The 14,352-nt window shown below is 42.6% G+C and overlaps 1 protein-coding gene across 2 annotated transcripts in view; it reads left to right on the forward strand.

Moving 5' to 3' along the window:
• Positions 1–13,467, forward strand: part of Prkaa1 (protein kinase AMP-activated catalytic subunit alpha 1) — a 42,509-nt gene extending 29,042 nt beyond the window's left edge. For both annotated transcript variants that reach the window (XM_045133081.1, XM_045133082.1), the window contains 4 exons: positions 6,832–7,056; positions 9,014–9,500; positions 9,601–9,727; positions 13,159–13,467. In XM_045133081.1, the coding sequence (XP_044989016.1) occupies positions 6,832–7,056; positions 9,014–9,500; positions 9,601–9,727; positions 13,159–13,403 (1,084 nt within the window). In that variant the 3' untranslated portion in view covers positions 13,404–13,467. The remainder of the gene's footprint in view (positions 1–6,831; positions 7,057–9,013; positions 9,501–9,600; positions 9,728–13,158) is intronic.
• Positions 13,468–14,352: the final 885 nt, after the last annotated feature.

Here is a 14,352-nt window from a genome sequence, read left to right on the forward strand (position 1 = left end):
ATTCAAGACCAGCCTGGGACTAACAGATTACGTTCCAAGTCCACTTGGGTCAGAGTGCGACCCTACCTTGAAAAACCAAACCAACAGAAAAAAAAAAAAAAAAATTAACAAAATGTAAGAAAAAAGGGGTAATTTGTGGCGTTAATTTTTCAAATACATGGCATTTTATAGTAGATTTATGATTTATAAGAAGTATCTTGGAGCCGGGCCTGGTGGCGCACACCTTTAATCCCAGCACTCGGGAGGCAGAGGTAGGAGGATTGCCATGAGTTCAAGGCCACCTTGAGATGACAGAGTTAAGTCCAGGTCAGCCTGGACCAGAGTGAGACCCTACCTTGAAAAACCAAAAAAAAAAAGTGTCTTGGAAAATTCAATTAAAAAATTGATTGATAAGCAAAGATGGGGCTGGGGAAACGGCTTAATGGATAAAGTATTTACTTTGCAAGTGTGGGGACTCCAGTTTGGATCCCCAGCACCCATGTAAATGTCAGTAGGTTTGCTTGTCATCTGTTATTCTGGTGTGCTAGCTGGCTAGCTAGATTAGCCCAGTCGGTGAGCTCTGGATTCAAGTGAGGGAGCCTACCTCAGTGAATCAGTGGAGAGCCATCGAGGAAGACACCCAGTGTCAACTTCAGGCCTTCCCCTACATATGCACTTCTATCTACCCACATTCTTGCGTGCACACAGAACACACTCACGTGAAAATGAATAAATAAATAAATAAAAGACCCGTTGGGTATGGTAATATATGCTTATAATCCTAGCACAGCATATGAGAGGCTGAGGCAGTAGGATTGGAAGTGTGAGGCCAGCCTCAAGCTGGATCCAGTTTCAGAAGGAAAAAAAAAAAAGATTTATATATGCTAGCTACATTTATTTATACATAATCTTCACTCTCTCAGTCTTTAGAGACTATAGTATTGTAAGAATTCCAGACTATAAATTTACTAGCCAGCTGAAGACATGAGTACTTGTAGGGTATAGCTTTTTTAAGTACTGTGAACATAGAATTTAATAAATGATAATAATAATTTTGAGGTAGGGTCTCTAGCTAAAGGTCACCCTGAACTCACTATGTAGCCTAGGCTGGCTTCAAACTCAAGGTAATTCTCCTGCTTCAGGTTCTTGAGTGTTGGAACTACAGACGTGCATCCCCATACCTGGCTAGATAATTAATTAACAATATATATTTTATTTTACTTATTTATTTATTTGAGAGAGAGAAACAGGCAGATTATAAAGAGAGAGAGAATGGCCATGCCAGGGCTTCTAGACACTGCAAATTAACTCCAGATGCATGCGCCACCTTGTGCATCTTGCTTACGTGGGTACTGGAGAAATTGAACCTAGGTTCTTTAAAAAGATTAGGCTGAAGAGATGGCTTAGTGGTTAAGGCACTTGCCTACAAAGCCACAGGACCCAGGTTCAATTCCCCAGAACCCATTCTCCCTCCCCACACTGTTGTTTTCATAGCCCCAAGCAGAAAGAGAAACCAGCCACAGCCACCACCAAAAAACCACACAACACACTATAGAAACTCCAGGCAGAGAGCTCAAGCACTTCACATTTTTTAGACTGGAATTCCAAACCCACCACCACGCCTTAGGGCTGGACCCTAAGACTTGCCTAGTGACACCTCCTCCACCCAGGTGGCTGCAGATCTAACTTACAAACTTTAATAAAATCCTGAATATATTGGGAGCCATTCATTTAAACTGTCACATTCTATCCCTTGTCCCCGATAGCCATCTTATGTTTTAACTTGTATTTAGTCCAAATTTAAAAGTCCCCACATAGCCAGGCGTGGTGGCGCACACCTTTAATCCCAGCACTCGGGAGGCAGGTAGGAGGATTGCCATGAGTTCAAGGCCACCCTGAGATGACAGAGTTAATTCCAGGTCAGCCTGGACCAGAGTGAGACCCTACCTTGAAAAACCAAAAAAAAAAAAAAAAAAATTTTTAAAAGTCCCCACAGTCTTTACTAGCTTAAAATAGTTTCCTTTAATTTTTTTGTTTATTATTAATATTATTTTTAATTTTTTTCTGTTTTTATTTATTTATTTGAGAGGGACAGACAGACAGAGAATGAGGCAGAGAGAGAGAGAGAGAGGGAGAGAGAGAGAGAGAGAGAGAGAGAGAGAGAGAGAGAGAATGGGCGTGCCAGGGCCTCCAGCCACTGCAAACAAACTCCAGACACCTGCACCCTCTTGCCTCTTGTGCATCTGGCTGCATCTGGCTAATGTGGGTCCTGGGGAATGGAGCCTCGAACCGGGGTCCTTAGGCTTCACAGGCAAGCGCTTAGCCACTAAGCTATCTCTCCAGCCCTTGTTTATTATTTTTATTTATTTATTTGAGAGTGACAGAGAGAGAAAGAGGCAGAGAGAGAGAGAGAGAGAGAGAGAGAGAGAGAGAGAGAGAATATGAATGAGCATACCAGACCCTCCAGCCACCGCAAACAAACTCCAGATTCGTGCACACCCTTGTGCATCTGGCTAGTGTGGGTCCTGGGGAATGGAGCCTTAGGCTTCACAGGCAAGCACTTAACCATTAAGCCATCTCTCCAGCCTTTTAAAAATTTTAATTTATTTATTTGAAAGAGAGAAAAATAGGCAGAGAGATACAGAGAGAGAGAGAGAATGGGCGTGCCAGGGCCTCCAGTCACCAAAAACAAACTCCAGATGTGTGCACTGTTATGCCCAGTTCTCAGCCCCCCCCCACCAGTGACCAGAGAACCAAACACTATGCAAGGGCAAGGAGCTTTATTTCGGGCTTAAGCTCGGTCCCTTGACTTCACCAATGCAGTGGATCTGTACAAGAGCCCCGGGTAGTGGGAGGGGAGGGTTTTTATAGGGATTTGAACAAAGAAGGGGATGGGTACATGATTGGTTGATTTAAACAGTAACTGCACTTGTACTCTTCTGATTGGCTTAGGATATTTGCGGCAAAGTTGGGGGCAGGAGCTAGGGGAACTCCAGGCAGATTAGGTAATCTCCATTGTGATTGGCTAAGTAAGCAGTGATAACATTTGTATGTTTTTTTGATTGGCTGGGGCAGAAGGGCAGAGGGGACAAGTCCTGGGCAAGTCTCAGGTTTGTCCTGGGCATGTCTAGGGGCTGGCTTAAAACTCAGGCCTAGCCAGGGCAGTACCCTATTGAAGCCTGTCATGGTGTCAGTCTAGTTTCTGGGTCCTTAATGCACCTCCTTGTGCATCTGGCTTATGTGGGCCCTGGGGAAGTGAACCTGGGTCCTTTGGCTTCACAAGCAGGTGCCTTAACTACTAAGCCATCTCTCCAGTACTACTTAAGATAGTTTTAAGGTCCAAAGTCCCCTCTGAGATTTAGGATCACCTTTTAGCTGTGAGTCCTATAAAATCAAACAAGTTATACACCTTTAACATATAAAGGCACAGAATAAACATTTATAAATGCTATAAGGTATAATTAGGAGAGACTAGAACAATGTAAACTCCATAACCACCAAGCAAACATCAAACTTTTGTAGTTCAAGTCCAATATCATAACCAGTGACTGACAATCTTTCGATTTGTTTTTGGTTTTGTTTTTTGAGGTAGGGTCCCACTCTAGCCCAGGCTGACCTGGAATTCACTATGTAATCTCAAGATGGCCTTGAACTCATGGTGATCCTCCTATCTCTGCCTCCCAAGTGCTGGGATTAAAGGCATGCACCACTGCGCCCGGCTCAGTTTGGATTTTTTAATTCTGCCCCTCCAGCTGGGCAGAGTGGCCAGGGAAAACTTCCATCCCTAGCCAACAGCCTGCATATTAGTCCTTGTATAGTCCTAGTATATCCAAACTTCCTTGGGTCTCCATGTAAGCCACGGTCCATCTTTCAATTGCTTTGCCAGCCTATCAGGGTCATCAGGCCTTGTCTCATGTCGTCGCAGCAGTGGCTCGTGGGACCATGTGTGTACTTTACAATGCACCCCATGTATTCTTTTATGTTTCCAAAACCAATACCAGATGTGTCAGACACAGCCATATTTTATTTTATTTTATTTTTTTTTAGGGATTTTATTTGACTTTTATTAGATTAAGAGAAGGAGGACTGGAGAGATGAAGGCGCTTGCATGCAGGGCCTATTTACACTGAAAACAAATTCCAGATGCATGTGTCACCCTGTACATCTGGGTTTACATGGGCATTGGGGAATCAGACCCGGGCCATTAGGCTTTGCAAGCCAGTGCTTCTAACTGCTGAGGTATCTCTCTAGCCCTCGGCTCTATTTATTTATTTATTTGAGAGCATGAGAGAGAGAGAGAGAGAGACAGACAGGCAGACAGACATGGGCAGATAGAGAATGGGTATACCAAGGCCTCTAGCCACTGCATATGCACTCTAGAGACATGTGCCACTTTGTGCATGTGGCTTTATGTGGGTACTGAGGAATCCAACTTGGGACCTTTGGCTTTGCAGGCAAGTACCTTAACCACTAAACCATCTCTCTAGGCTAGTTCACACACACTTTTTTTTCCCAAGGTAGTGTCTTGCTCTAGCCTAGGTGGACCTGAAATTATTCTCAGCCTGGCCTTGCACTCACAGCAAGACCCCTACCTCAGCTTCCCAAGTGCTGGGATTAAAGGAGTGTGCCACCATGCCTGGCAGAAAGAGAGAGAATGGGTGCACCAGTGCTTCCAGCCATAGCAAGTGAACTCTAGAGACATATGCCACTGTGCATCTGGCTTTATGTGGGTACTAGGAATTAAACTCTGGTTGTTAGGCTTTATGGGGAATCACCCACAGCCATATTTTAAATTCAGGGATGAAATAAATCTTAACTTTGAAAAGTAGGTTTCTTTACCAGTCATAGTTTATATATCTATTAGTTTTTCCTCAGGTATCCCTTTCGTTGTTTTAATATAAAGCAATTGGACCATCTTTTTCTTTTTTTTTTTATTTATTTATTTGAGAGTGACAGACACAGAGAGAAAGACAGATAGAGGGAGAGAGAGAGAATGGGCGCGCCAGGGCTTCCAGCCTCTGCAAACGAACTCCAGATGCGTGCGCCCCCTTGTGCATCTGGCTAACGTGGGACCTGGGGAACCGAGCCTCGAACCAGGGTCCTTAGGCTTCACAGGCAAGCGCTTAACCGCTAAGCCATCTCTCCAGCCCTTGGGCCATCTTCTTAAGCTTGATAATTTGTTTGACAATAGCAGCTTTAGTAACCATTCTCTTTTTATTTTAATCTTGAAGGGTTTTTTGTTGTTGTTGTTGTTATTGTTGTTCTTCAAGGTAGGGTCTCACTGTAGCTCAGGCTCACCTGGAATTCTGGAATTTACTATATAGTCAGGGTGGCCCTGAACTCAAGGTGATCCTCCTACCTCTGCCTCCCAAGTACTGGGATTAAAGGCGTGTACCACCATGTCCGGCTTGTTTTGAGTTTAGCTTACCACTTCAGAAGGCCTCTTTAGTTGTATGTACCAAGACCATGCCCTTTCCTTTAAAACAAAAGTTCCAGAAGACCAAATTCCACATGGTGAGATTCATCTCACTCCACTTTTGGTATCAGTTGTGTAGCAGACAGCTTCAGGTCTCTGGGATGGACATCTAGAGCAGGCACAGTTATGGGGGAAGGAATTTATAGAAGATACAGGGGAAGTTCCACAATGGCGGAAGAAGCTGGCTCGCTTTCGTGGGCCTGAGCAGAGAGAGAAACCAACCACAGCCATCACCAAAAAGCAAGCAAGCACATTTCAGGAACTCCAGACAGAGCTCAAGCACTTTGCATATCTTTAGACTGGAATTCCAAACCTGCCCCCACACCTTAGGGCTGGACTCTAAGATCTTCCCAGTGACACCTCCTTCAGCCAGTGGCTGTAGATCTAAATTACAAAATTTAATAAAATCCTGAATAGATTGGGGGCCATTCATTTAAACTACCACAAACACCAACAAAATAATACTGATAATAGCTAGGTGTGGTGGTGCACGCCTTTAATCCCAGCACTCAGGAGGCTGGGATAGGAGTATCACCATGAGTTCCAGACCAACCTGGGCTACAGAGTGAGTTCCAGGTTAGCCTAGGGTACAATGAGACCCTACCTCAGAGAGAAAGAAATAGATAATACTGATCAGATTAGGATCTGTTATAGTTACCTTCACCTTGCTGGATCAAAACATCTGACCAAAAGTGGCTGACTAGAGGAAAGGGTTTATTTTGGCTTACAGTCTTGAGAGTAAGTCTCATGATGGCGGAGAAAGATGGTTGAGCAGAGGCTAGACATCACTTCCTGTCATAGCAGGTGGAAAGCAGGAAGAGAGTGAGCTGAGCTCTGGCAAGGAGGAGCTGGTTATAACACACCCTCTAGGAAGGCTTCAGTTTCCACATTGCTACCAGCTAGGGATCAAGCATTCAAAACACAAACCATCACAGGTTATTTATGTGTAATGTGCAACAGTTGTTATTAAAACTATATTCTGTTCAAAGGGGAAAGTGGGGGGGGGGAGGGAGGGAATTACCATGGGGTTTTGTTTATAATCATGGAAAATGTTAATAAAAATAAAAAAAAAGAAAAGTTTCTGCTAAAACAAGCAGTGTATATAAGTGAATGTCTACAGTCACAGCTATTGGGGAGGCTGAGGCACAAAGATCATTTGAGCTCATTAGTTCAATTCCAGGTTTGGACAATGCAGAAAGACTCCAGTCTAAAATAAATAAGCCAATAAATAAAATGTGTGTACATGTGCATGTATTAAAAAAAACTATATTCTGGTGACTGATTCTTTTTTCTTTCTTTTGATTGCTAGTTCTTTATGAAGCATTTGTATTTGAAGATGATTGATTAGTTGATTCTGATACTGTTCCTCTTAACAGATTGTATGCAGGCCCAGAGGTAGACATATGGAGCAGTGGTGTCATTCTTTACGCTTTATTGTGTGGGACCCTCCCCTTTGATGATGATCATGTGCCAACTCTTTTTAAGAAGATATGTGATGGGATTTTTTATACCCCTCAGTATTTAAATCCTTCTGTGATTAGCCTTTTGAAGCATATGCTGCAGGTGGATCCCATGAAGAGGGCCACAATAAAAGATATCAGGTAATTCAGTTAGTGTGTGTGTGTGTGTGTGTGTGTGTGTGTGGCTTTTGTTAACTCCAAGGCATGATAAAAATTGCAATTTCCCTAGTCATATACCTTGAGTCATATGAAATTAAGGTTTGAAGATAAAAGTCAATGCTGCATTGTATAGAATTCTACCTGATAGTTTAAATAAGGCAGAAGTGCCGGGTTGGGACTGCTGAAACATCTGGCCACGTGGACTGAGCAGCTACTGGGTTCCTTGATTCTCCGGCCTGCAACTACTATTGGACTACTGTAAGCTAGTCTAGTAGACTCCCTTTTTAACATAATTCATTCTAGCGGTTCTGTTCCTCTAGAGAGCCCTGACTAATGCAGTCGGTATTCATTACACCGTGCAGCCCATCACTGTTCACTACTTTATTTTTGTTTTCCTTGGAAGTTTTATTTTGATCCTCTGTTATCTATCTCACGCAAGTTTTTGGATTAGAGGAAGAAGCAATACGAAATCATAAGGATTTACAAATAATAAACAAGAAAGCATTAGGTTAATCAAGAAGAGTGTTAGGACTGGAGGGATGGCTTAGTGGTTCAGGCACTTGCCAGCAGGCAAAGCCATAGAACCCAGGTTTGATTCCCTAGTACCCACGTAAACCAGATGCACAAGGTGGCACATGTGCTTAGAGCTTCTTTGCACTGGCTGGAGGCCCTGGTGCACCCATTATCTCCTTCCCACCCATCCCCCCTTCTTCACGGCCCATGAATTCGAGGCCCATTTAAGACAACATAGTGGATTCCAGGTCAGCCTGGGCTAAATTGAGCCCTACCTTGAAAAAAAATAAATTTATGTTGTAAAATATTTAAGCAAGATATGTATTAGCTTTTCATGTATTTTTCTAATTATTAATAATGAAAAGTGAGTGTGGTGGTACATACCTGTATTTCCAGAATTAGAGGTTAAAAGAGGAGGCTGGTAAGTTCAAGGCCAGTCCAGATTACACAAGTAAACCAACCTTCAGTTGGAAAAACAGAATAGCTTGTGTTTACATATGTGTACACACACATGCACACACACACAAAAGCAAGAAGAAAATAAAAGATTATTTTTATTTCTTCATCTAGAAAAGAACCATTTTTGTCTGGGCATTTCCCCTTCTGAATTTATAGTTTCAACATAGTTTGTGACATGGCTCACATTAAATATATCCTTTCATATGTGAAGCTGAGGAGTTGAACTAGGACGTCATTCAGGACAGGGACCTCTGAGTCACACAGAACCGGGTTGAAATCTGCCTCTGCTTCCTACCTGCCTCTGTGACCTGCTTTTACCTGTTTGAATTCAGTTCCTTCATTGAAAACAGGGCAGTGTTTTCCTCTGCCTGAAATTGCTTTGAAGATGAGGACATGTATGTATGAATAGTTTAGCATACAGCCAGTACCCAGGAAGAACTGAGAGGATAATGCATGCTGTTTCTATTACTAGATTCTTTTAACATAACATGTAAAAGGAAGTAGTTTAATGAAGCCATACAATCTGATTCTTTCTGAGCTGGAAGTCAGCTGTACTTAGCCGTTGTCAATTGTATAGACATTTATTTTTCTACACCTACATAAGCTCTTAAAATTCAGGGCAAGCTGGGTGTAGTGGCATGCACCTTTAATCCCAGCACTCAGGAGGCAGAGGTAGGAGGATTGTTATGTGTTCAAGACCAGCCTGGGATGACAGAGTGAGTTCCAGTCAGCCTGGGCTAGAATGGTTACCTGCTTCCTGGGGGGGAGGGGGGTTAATCAGAGGACAGCTGTGTCATTCCTCAGTATATACAGCAAAGTGGGAGCTACGACAGGAAAATCTGTTTGACAAATGATAGTGACGATATAGCATAAATATAAATTAATTCATATTCTAAATTCCTGAAAGCTGTTACTGTTTCTTGGTTTTGTTCGAAATCATCCTCTCAACGCTGCCATTTTCTCTTAGGGAACATGAGTGGTTTAAACAGGACCTTCCGAAATACCTCTTTCCTGAGGACCCATCGTACAGTTCAACCCTGATTGATGATGAAGCCTTGAAAGAAGTCTGTGAAAAATTTGAGTGCTCAGAAGAGGAGGTGCTGAGCTGCCTGTATAACAGAAATCACCAGGACCCTTTGGCTGTTGCCTACCACCTCATAATAGATAACAGGAGAATAATGAATGAAGCCAAAGATTTCTACCTGGCAACGAGCCCGCCTGATTCTTTTCTTGAGGATCACCACCTAACTCGTCCCCATCCTGAAAGAGTGCCATTCTTGGTTGCTGAAACACCAAGGGCGCGACACACCCTCGATGAATTAAACCCACAGAAGTCTAAACACCAAGGTGTAAGGAAGGCAAAATGGCATTTGGGCATTCGAAGTCAAAGTCGACCAAACGATATCATGGCAGAAGTATGTAGAGCAATTAAGCAATTGGATTATGAATGGAAGGTAAGAAAGGACATTCTGACCATTAACATTGACAGAGCCGTCACTGTAAAATGTTTTATAGAATTGACATGACTTTGTTATTGCCCCTGTCATATGCTAGGTTGTAAACCCATACTATCTGCGTGTGCGAAGGAAGAATCCCGTGACAAGCACATATTCCAAAATGAGTCTACAGTTATACCAGGTAGACAGTAGGACTTACTTGCTGGATTTCCGTAGTATTGATGGTATGTACATCCCACGTAAATGTGGAAGATACTTAGACCTGGTGATCTTAACTTCACCTATAAAGCCTGATGTTTTTTAAATGCAATTTTAAGTTAGCATTCAAAGTAATGGTTTTAAGTCTGGCTTTTTGCTGTGTGCATGTGCTTGTGCTTTGTTCTTCCTCGCGCTCCTCCCCCCTTGGTCTTAGAGTCTTTGGAAGCTTCTTGGCATCTTCCTGCAACTCAATAGTAAAGAAACAGAGTGTGACTTCTTGGGTTTTTGAGACACTGACATTTGTGAACCCTGTTATTCCTGTAATGATATATAGCACATAGTTTTTTAAAAAATATTTTTATTTATTTGACAGAGAAAGGAGAGAGAGAGAGAGAATGAGCCCACCAGAGCCTCCAGCCACTGCAAACGAACTCCAGATGTATGCGCCCCTTTGTGCATCTGGCTAACGTGGGTCCCAGGGAATAGAACCTGGATCCTTTGGCTTTGTAGGGAAAAGCCTTAACCACTAAGCCATCCCTCCAGCTCAGTACATAGTTCTTTTAAGACTAGTATTGGGGATGAGAAAATGGCTCATTGGTTAAGGGCACTTGCTTACAAAACTTGTTGGCATGGGTTCAAATCCCTAGTACCCATTGAAACTGGATATACAAAGTGGCACTTGCATCTGGAGACCCTAGTATGTCCATTTCTTATTCTCTCTTACCTTCTCTTTCCCTTTTCCCCTTCTTCTCTCCCTTCCTCTCTCTCCTTCTTTGACAATATGTATATGTGTGTGTGTATACGTATGCATATATGTACACACACACATACACACACACACACACACACACACACACACACACACACACACACAGTTTTACAAGCTAGGGTTTTGCTATAGCCCAAGCTAGCCTGAAATTCGCTATGTAGTCTCAGGCTGGCCTTGAACTCACAATGATTCTCCTATGTCTGCCTCCCCAGTGTTGGCATTAAAGGCATGTGCCACCATACCTGACTTTAAAAATACTTTAAAAGTTAAAAAAACAGGGCTGGAGAGATGGCTTAGCAGTTAAGCGCTTGCCTGTGAAGCCTAAGGACCCCGGTTCGAGGCTCGGTTCCCCAGGTCCCATGTTAGCCAGATGCACAAGGGGGCGCACGCGTCTGGAGTTCGTTTGCAGAGGCTGGAAGCCCTGGCGCGCCCATTCTCTCTCTCTTCCTCTATGTCTTTCTCTCTGTGTCTGTCACTCTCAAATAAATAAATAAAAATTAAAAAAAAAAGTTAAAAAAACAAAAGTATTTATTTATTTGAGAGAGAGAGGAAGAGGCAGAGAGAGAATGGGTGCACCAAGGCACCCAGCCACTGAAGTTGAACTCCAGACGCATTTGCCACCTTGTCCATCTGGCTTATGTGGGTCCTGGAGAACTGAACCTGGGTCCTTAAGCTTTACAGGCAAGTGCCTTAACTGCTAAGCCATCTCTCCAGCCCTAAAATATATGTATATATAGTTTTTCAAAAGATTATAGTCTTGGCAGGAGAGATGGCTTAGCAGTTAAGGTGCTTGCCTATAAAGCCATAGGACCCAGATTCAGTTCCCCAGTACCCACATAAAGCCAGATGCACTAGGTGGCACATGCATCTGTAGTTTGTTTGCAGTGGTGGAGGCTTTGGAGCAGCCATTCTTTCTCACTTTATCTGCCTCTCTCTCTGTCTCTCAAATAAGTAAGTAAATAAATAAATAATTTAAAAAACATTATAGGCTTGAGGCTGGGGATGTAGCTTAGTTTAGAGGGCTTGTCCAGAATGCGTGAGGCTCTGGATTCAATCCCCACTACCTCCCCCCCCAAAAAAAAAACTGGGTCAGTGGCTCAACAGTTAAAGACACTTGCTTGCAAAGCCCACTTGCCCGGGTTAGATTCCTCAGTACCCACAAGTAGCCAGACACGTGCAGATCTTCTTGTCTTAACCTTCCCTGCTGGAATTACAGGTGTGCACTGCTATACCAGACGTGGTCTGACTATGTTCAGGTAATATGTATCTCTAACACAGACTAATGTACCGGGAGACATGTAAAGAGCTCTCTTTCGTTCAAATTTGCAATCTTTGATATTAGCTCTTTGGTTGATTTTTGGTTGATTTTGAATGACCATTTACTATTTCTATAATTTTGTTCTCAACTAAATTTTCTTTGCTCTTTTTTTTTGTTTGTTTGTTTGTTTTTGTTTATCAAGGTAGAGTCTTACTGTAGCCCAGGATGACCTGTGATTCACTAAGTAGTCTCAGGCTGGCCTCACACTCATGCAAACTTCCTACCTCAGCCTCCCGAGTTCTTTGCCTTTTTTCCTTTCACTGTTTCCCCCCCCCCCCCCCCATGGCAAAAATGCTCTACCACTGAGCAATATTGCCAGATCTCTTTTTATTTATTTATTTACTTACTTACTTACTTACTTATTTTGGGGCAGGGTTTCACTCTAGCACAGGATAACCTGGAATTTACTATGTAGTCTCAGGGTGGCCTCAAACTCATGGTGATCCTCCTACCTCTGCCTCCCAAGTGCTGGGATTAGAGGTGTGTGCCACCATGCCCAGCTTTATTATTATTATTATTTTCTTTCGTTTTTTTCAAGGTAGGGTCTCACTCTAGCCGAGGCTGACCTGGAATTCACTATGTAGTCTCTCAGGGTGGCCTCGTACTCACGGTAATCCACCTACCTCTGTCTCCCGAGTGCTGAAATTAAAGGTGTGTGCCACCATGCCTGGCCCAGCTTTGTTTTTTTATTTTGAGATAAGTTTCCAGGTTGGCTTTGAACTCTGTAGCTCAGGCAGGCTTTGAACGGAGCTCCCTGAGTTGCTGGGTCGCAGGCCGGCCCTGGCCTACCAGGCCAGCCTGCTTCTCTGCTCGGTTTTATTGGACTGATACTTTTATGTAATCCTGAGTAAAACATGGGCAAGTTGGACAGTTAAAAGCACTGATTTTTTGAGACTTGAGTTCTAGACTTACTTTACTTTTCTGCTCATTTGTTTTCCTAGACAGATCCCTTAGCTTCTCGGGGCCATGTTTTATCGATAAAGAAGCCTTGGACGAGATAAATGATTTCCAAGATGCCTTCCATATTTCAACTGAATTGATTCCATAATTTTAATATAGAAGAATTGTTATGACTAAAGAATATTTCTTTTAAACCCAGGCGATTAGTTTGTTGGCTCTTGCTCTTTGATTGCAAGACTGCTGAGTAGCTCTATATGTGTCCAACATTGACTTAGCTTCACAGGTGGAACACAGTGCAAATGGTGAGTAGCTGAACACGGGCATATTGTCTCAATTTTGGAAGGTATTTAAAATAAAACATGCTCTGGATACCTGGTTAGTAATCTCACGTGCAGAAGCCAATTCAGTACTGTTTAGAGAAATGGGGGAGAGGTAACAGAAACTAATGAATTCAAATTCTTTTTACCCAGATGAAATTACAGAAGCCAAATCAGGGACTGCTACGCCACAGAGATCGGGATCAGTCAGCAACTATAGATCTTGCCAAAGGAGTGACTCCGATGCTGAGGCTCAAGGAAAGTCCTCAGAAGTGTCTCTTACCTCATCTGTGACCTCACTTGACTCTTCTCCTGTTGACCTAACTCCAAGAGCTGGAAGTCACACAATAGAATTTTTTGAAATGTGTGCAAATCTAATTAAAATTCTTGCACAGTAAACCTAAAAAGTTCGCTTATTTCTTTGATGTAATAAGCATGCATAATAAACAATAGCCAAATGCTTCCACTTGTTATCAAGTTATATATAACTAAGGATTGGCCTTTTGGAATACAATTTGCCTAGGGATTGGAACATGAGTGATAGTTAAGCCTAATATGCAGAAAAGAATTAAGGTCATTATTCAGTAGGAATATATAGCATCTCTCTCTCTCATACACACACACAATGAATTATAGAGGTCTCAGGCTCACTTGCCTTTTGGTTTAAATTTAGTATAATAAGGCACAACAGGGCTTTGTAGAATATTAATTTACCATGAAGGCCTTCATATATTATTACTTGTTGATGTGTTCTAGATTTGCTTCATAAATCTATTCAACAAATATTTGCCTAGAATCTCCATAGGCCTTTATAGATGATATAGTTTTCTGAGCTCCTTACCTTCTTAAATAGCTAGTATTTTGCACAGTAGTAACATTGTGGAGAACTAGTTCCATATCCCCCTTAATATTCTGTGTTCTAGTAGAGTCAGTTTTTTTCATTAGCTTGTAAGTTCAAAATCACACAGAATGTATATAGTCACATACTCTGGACACTAAATTTAAAATTAGAATTTGCCAGGCATAGTGGTGCACACCTTTAATCCCACCCAGCACTTGGGAGGCAGAGGTAGGATCACCATGAGTTTGAGGGCAGCCTGGGACTACAGAGTGAATTCCAGGACAGTCTGGGCTAGAGTAAGACTCTACCTCGAAAAGAACCAAAAAAACAAACAAACAAAAAATTGCTGGCGCTGGGGAGATTGGTCAGTGGTGCTTGCTTACAAAACCGGATGCCCTGGGTTTGATTCCCCAGTACCCGTGTACAGCCAGATGCACAAAGTGGTGCATATATCTGGCATGCATGTGCAGCAGCAGGAGACCCCGGTGCATCCATGCTCACCTTTC

The sequence above is a fragment of the Jaculus jaculus genome, chromosome 13, assembly GCF_020740685.1.
Source record: "Jaculus jaculus isolate mJacJac1 chromosome 13, mJacJac1.mat.Y.cur, whole genome shotgun sequence".
Taxonomy (NCBI): domain Eukaryota; kingdom Metazoa; phylum Chordata; class Mammalia; order Rodentia; family Dipodidae; genus Jaculus; species Jaculus jaculus.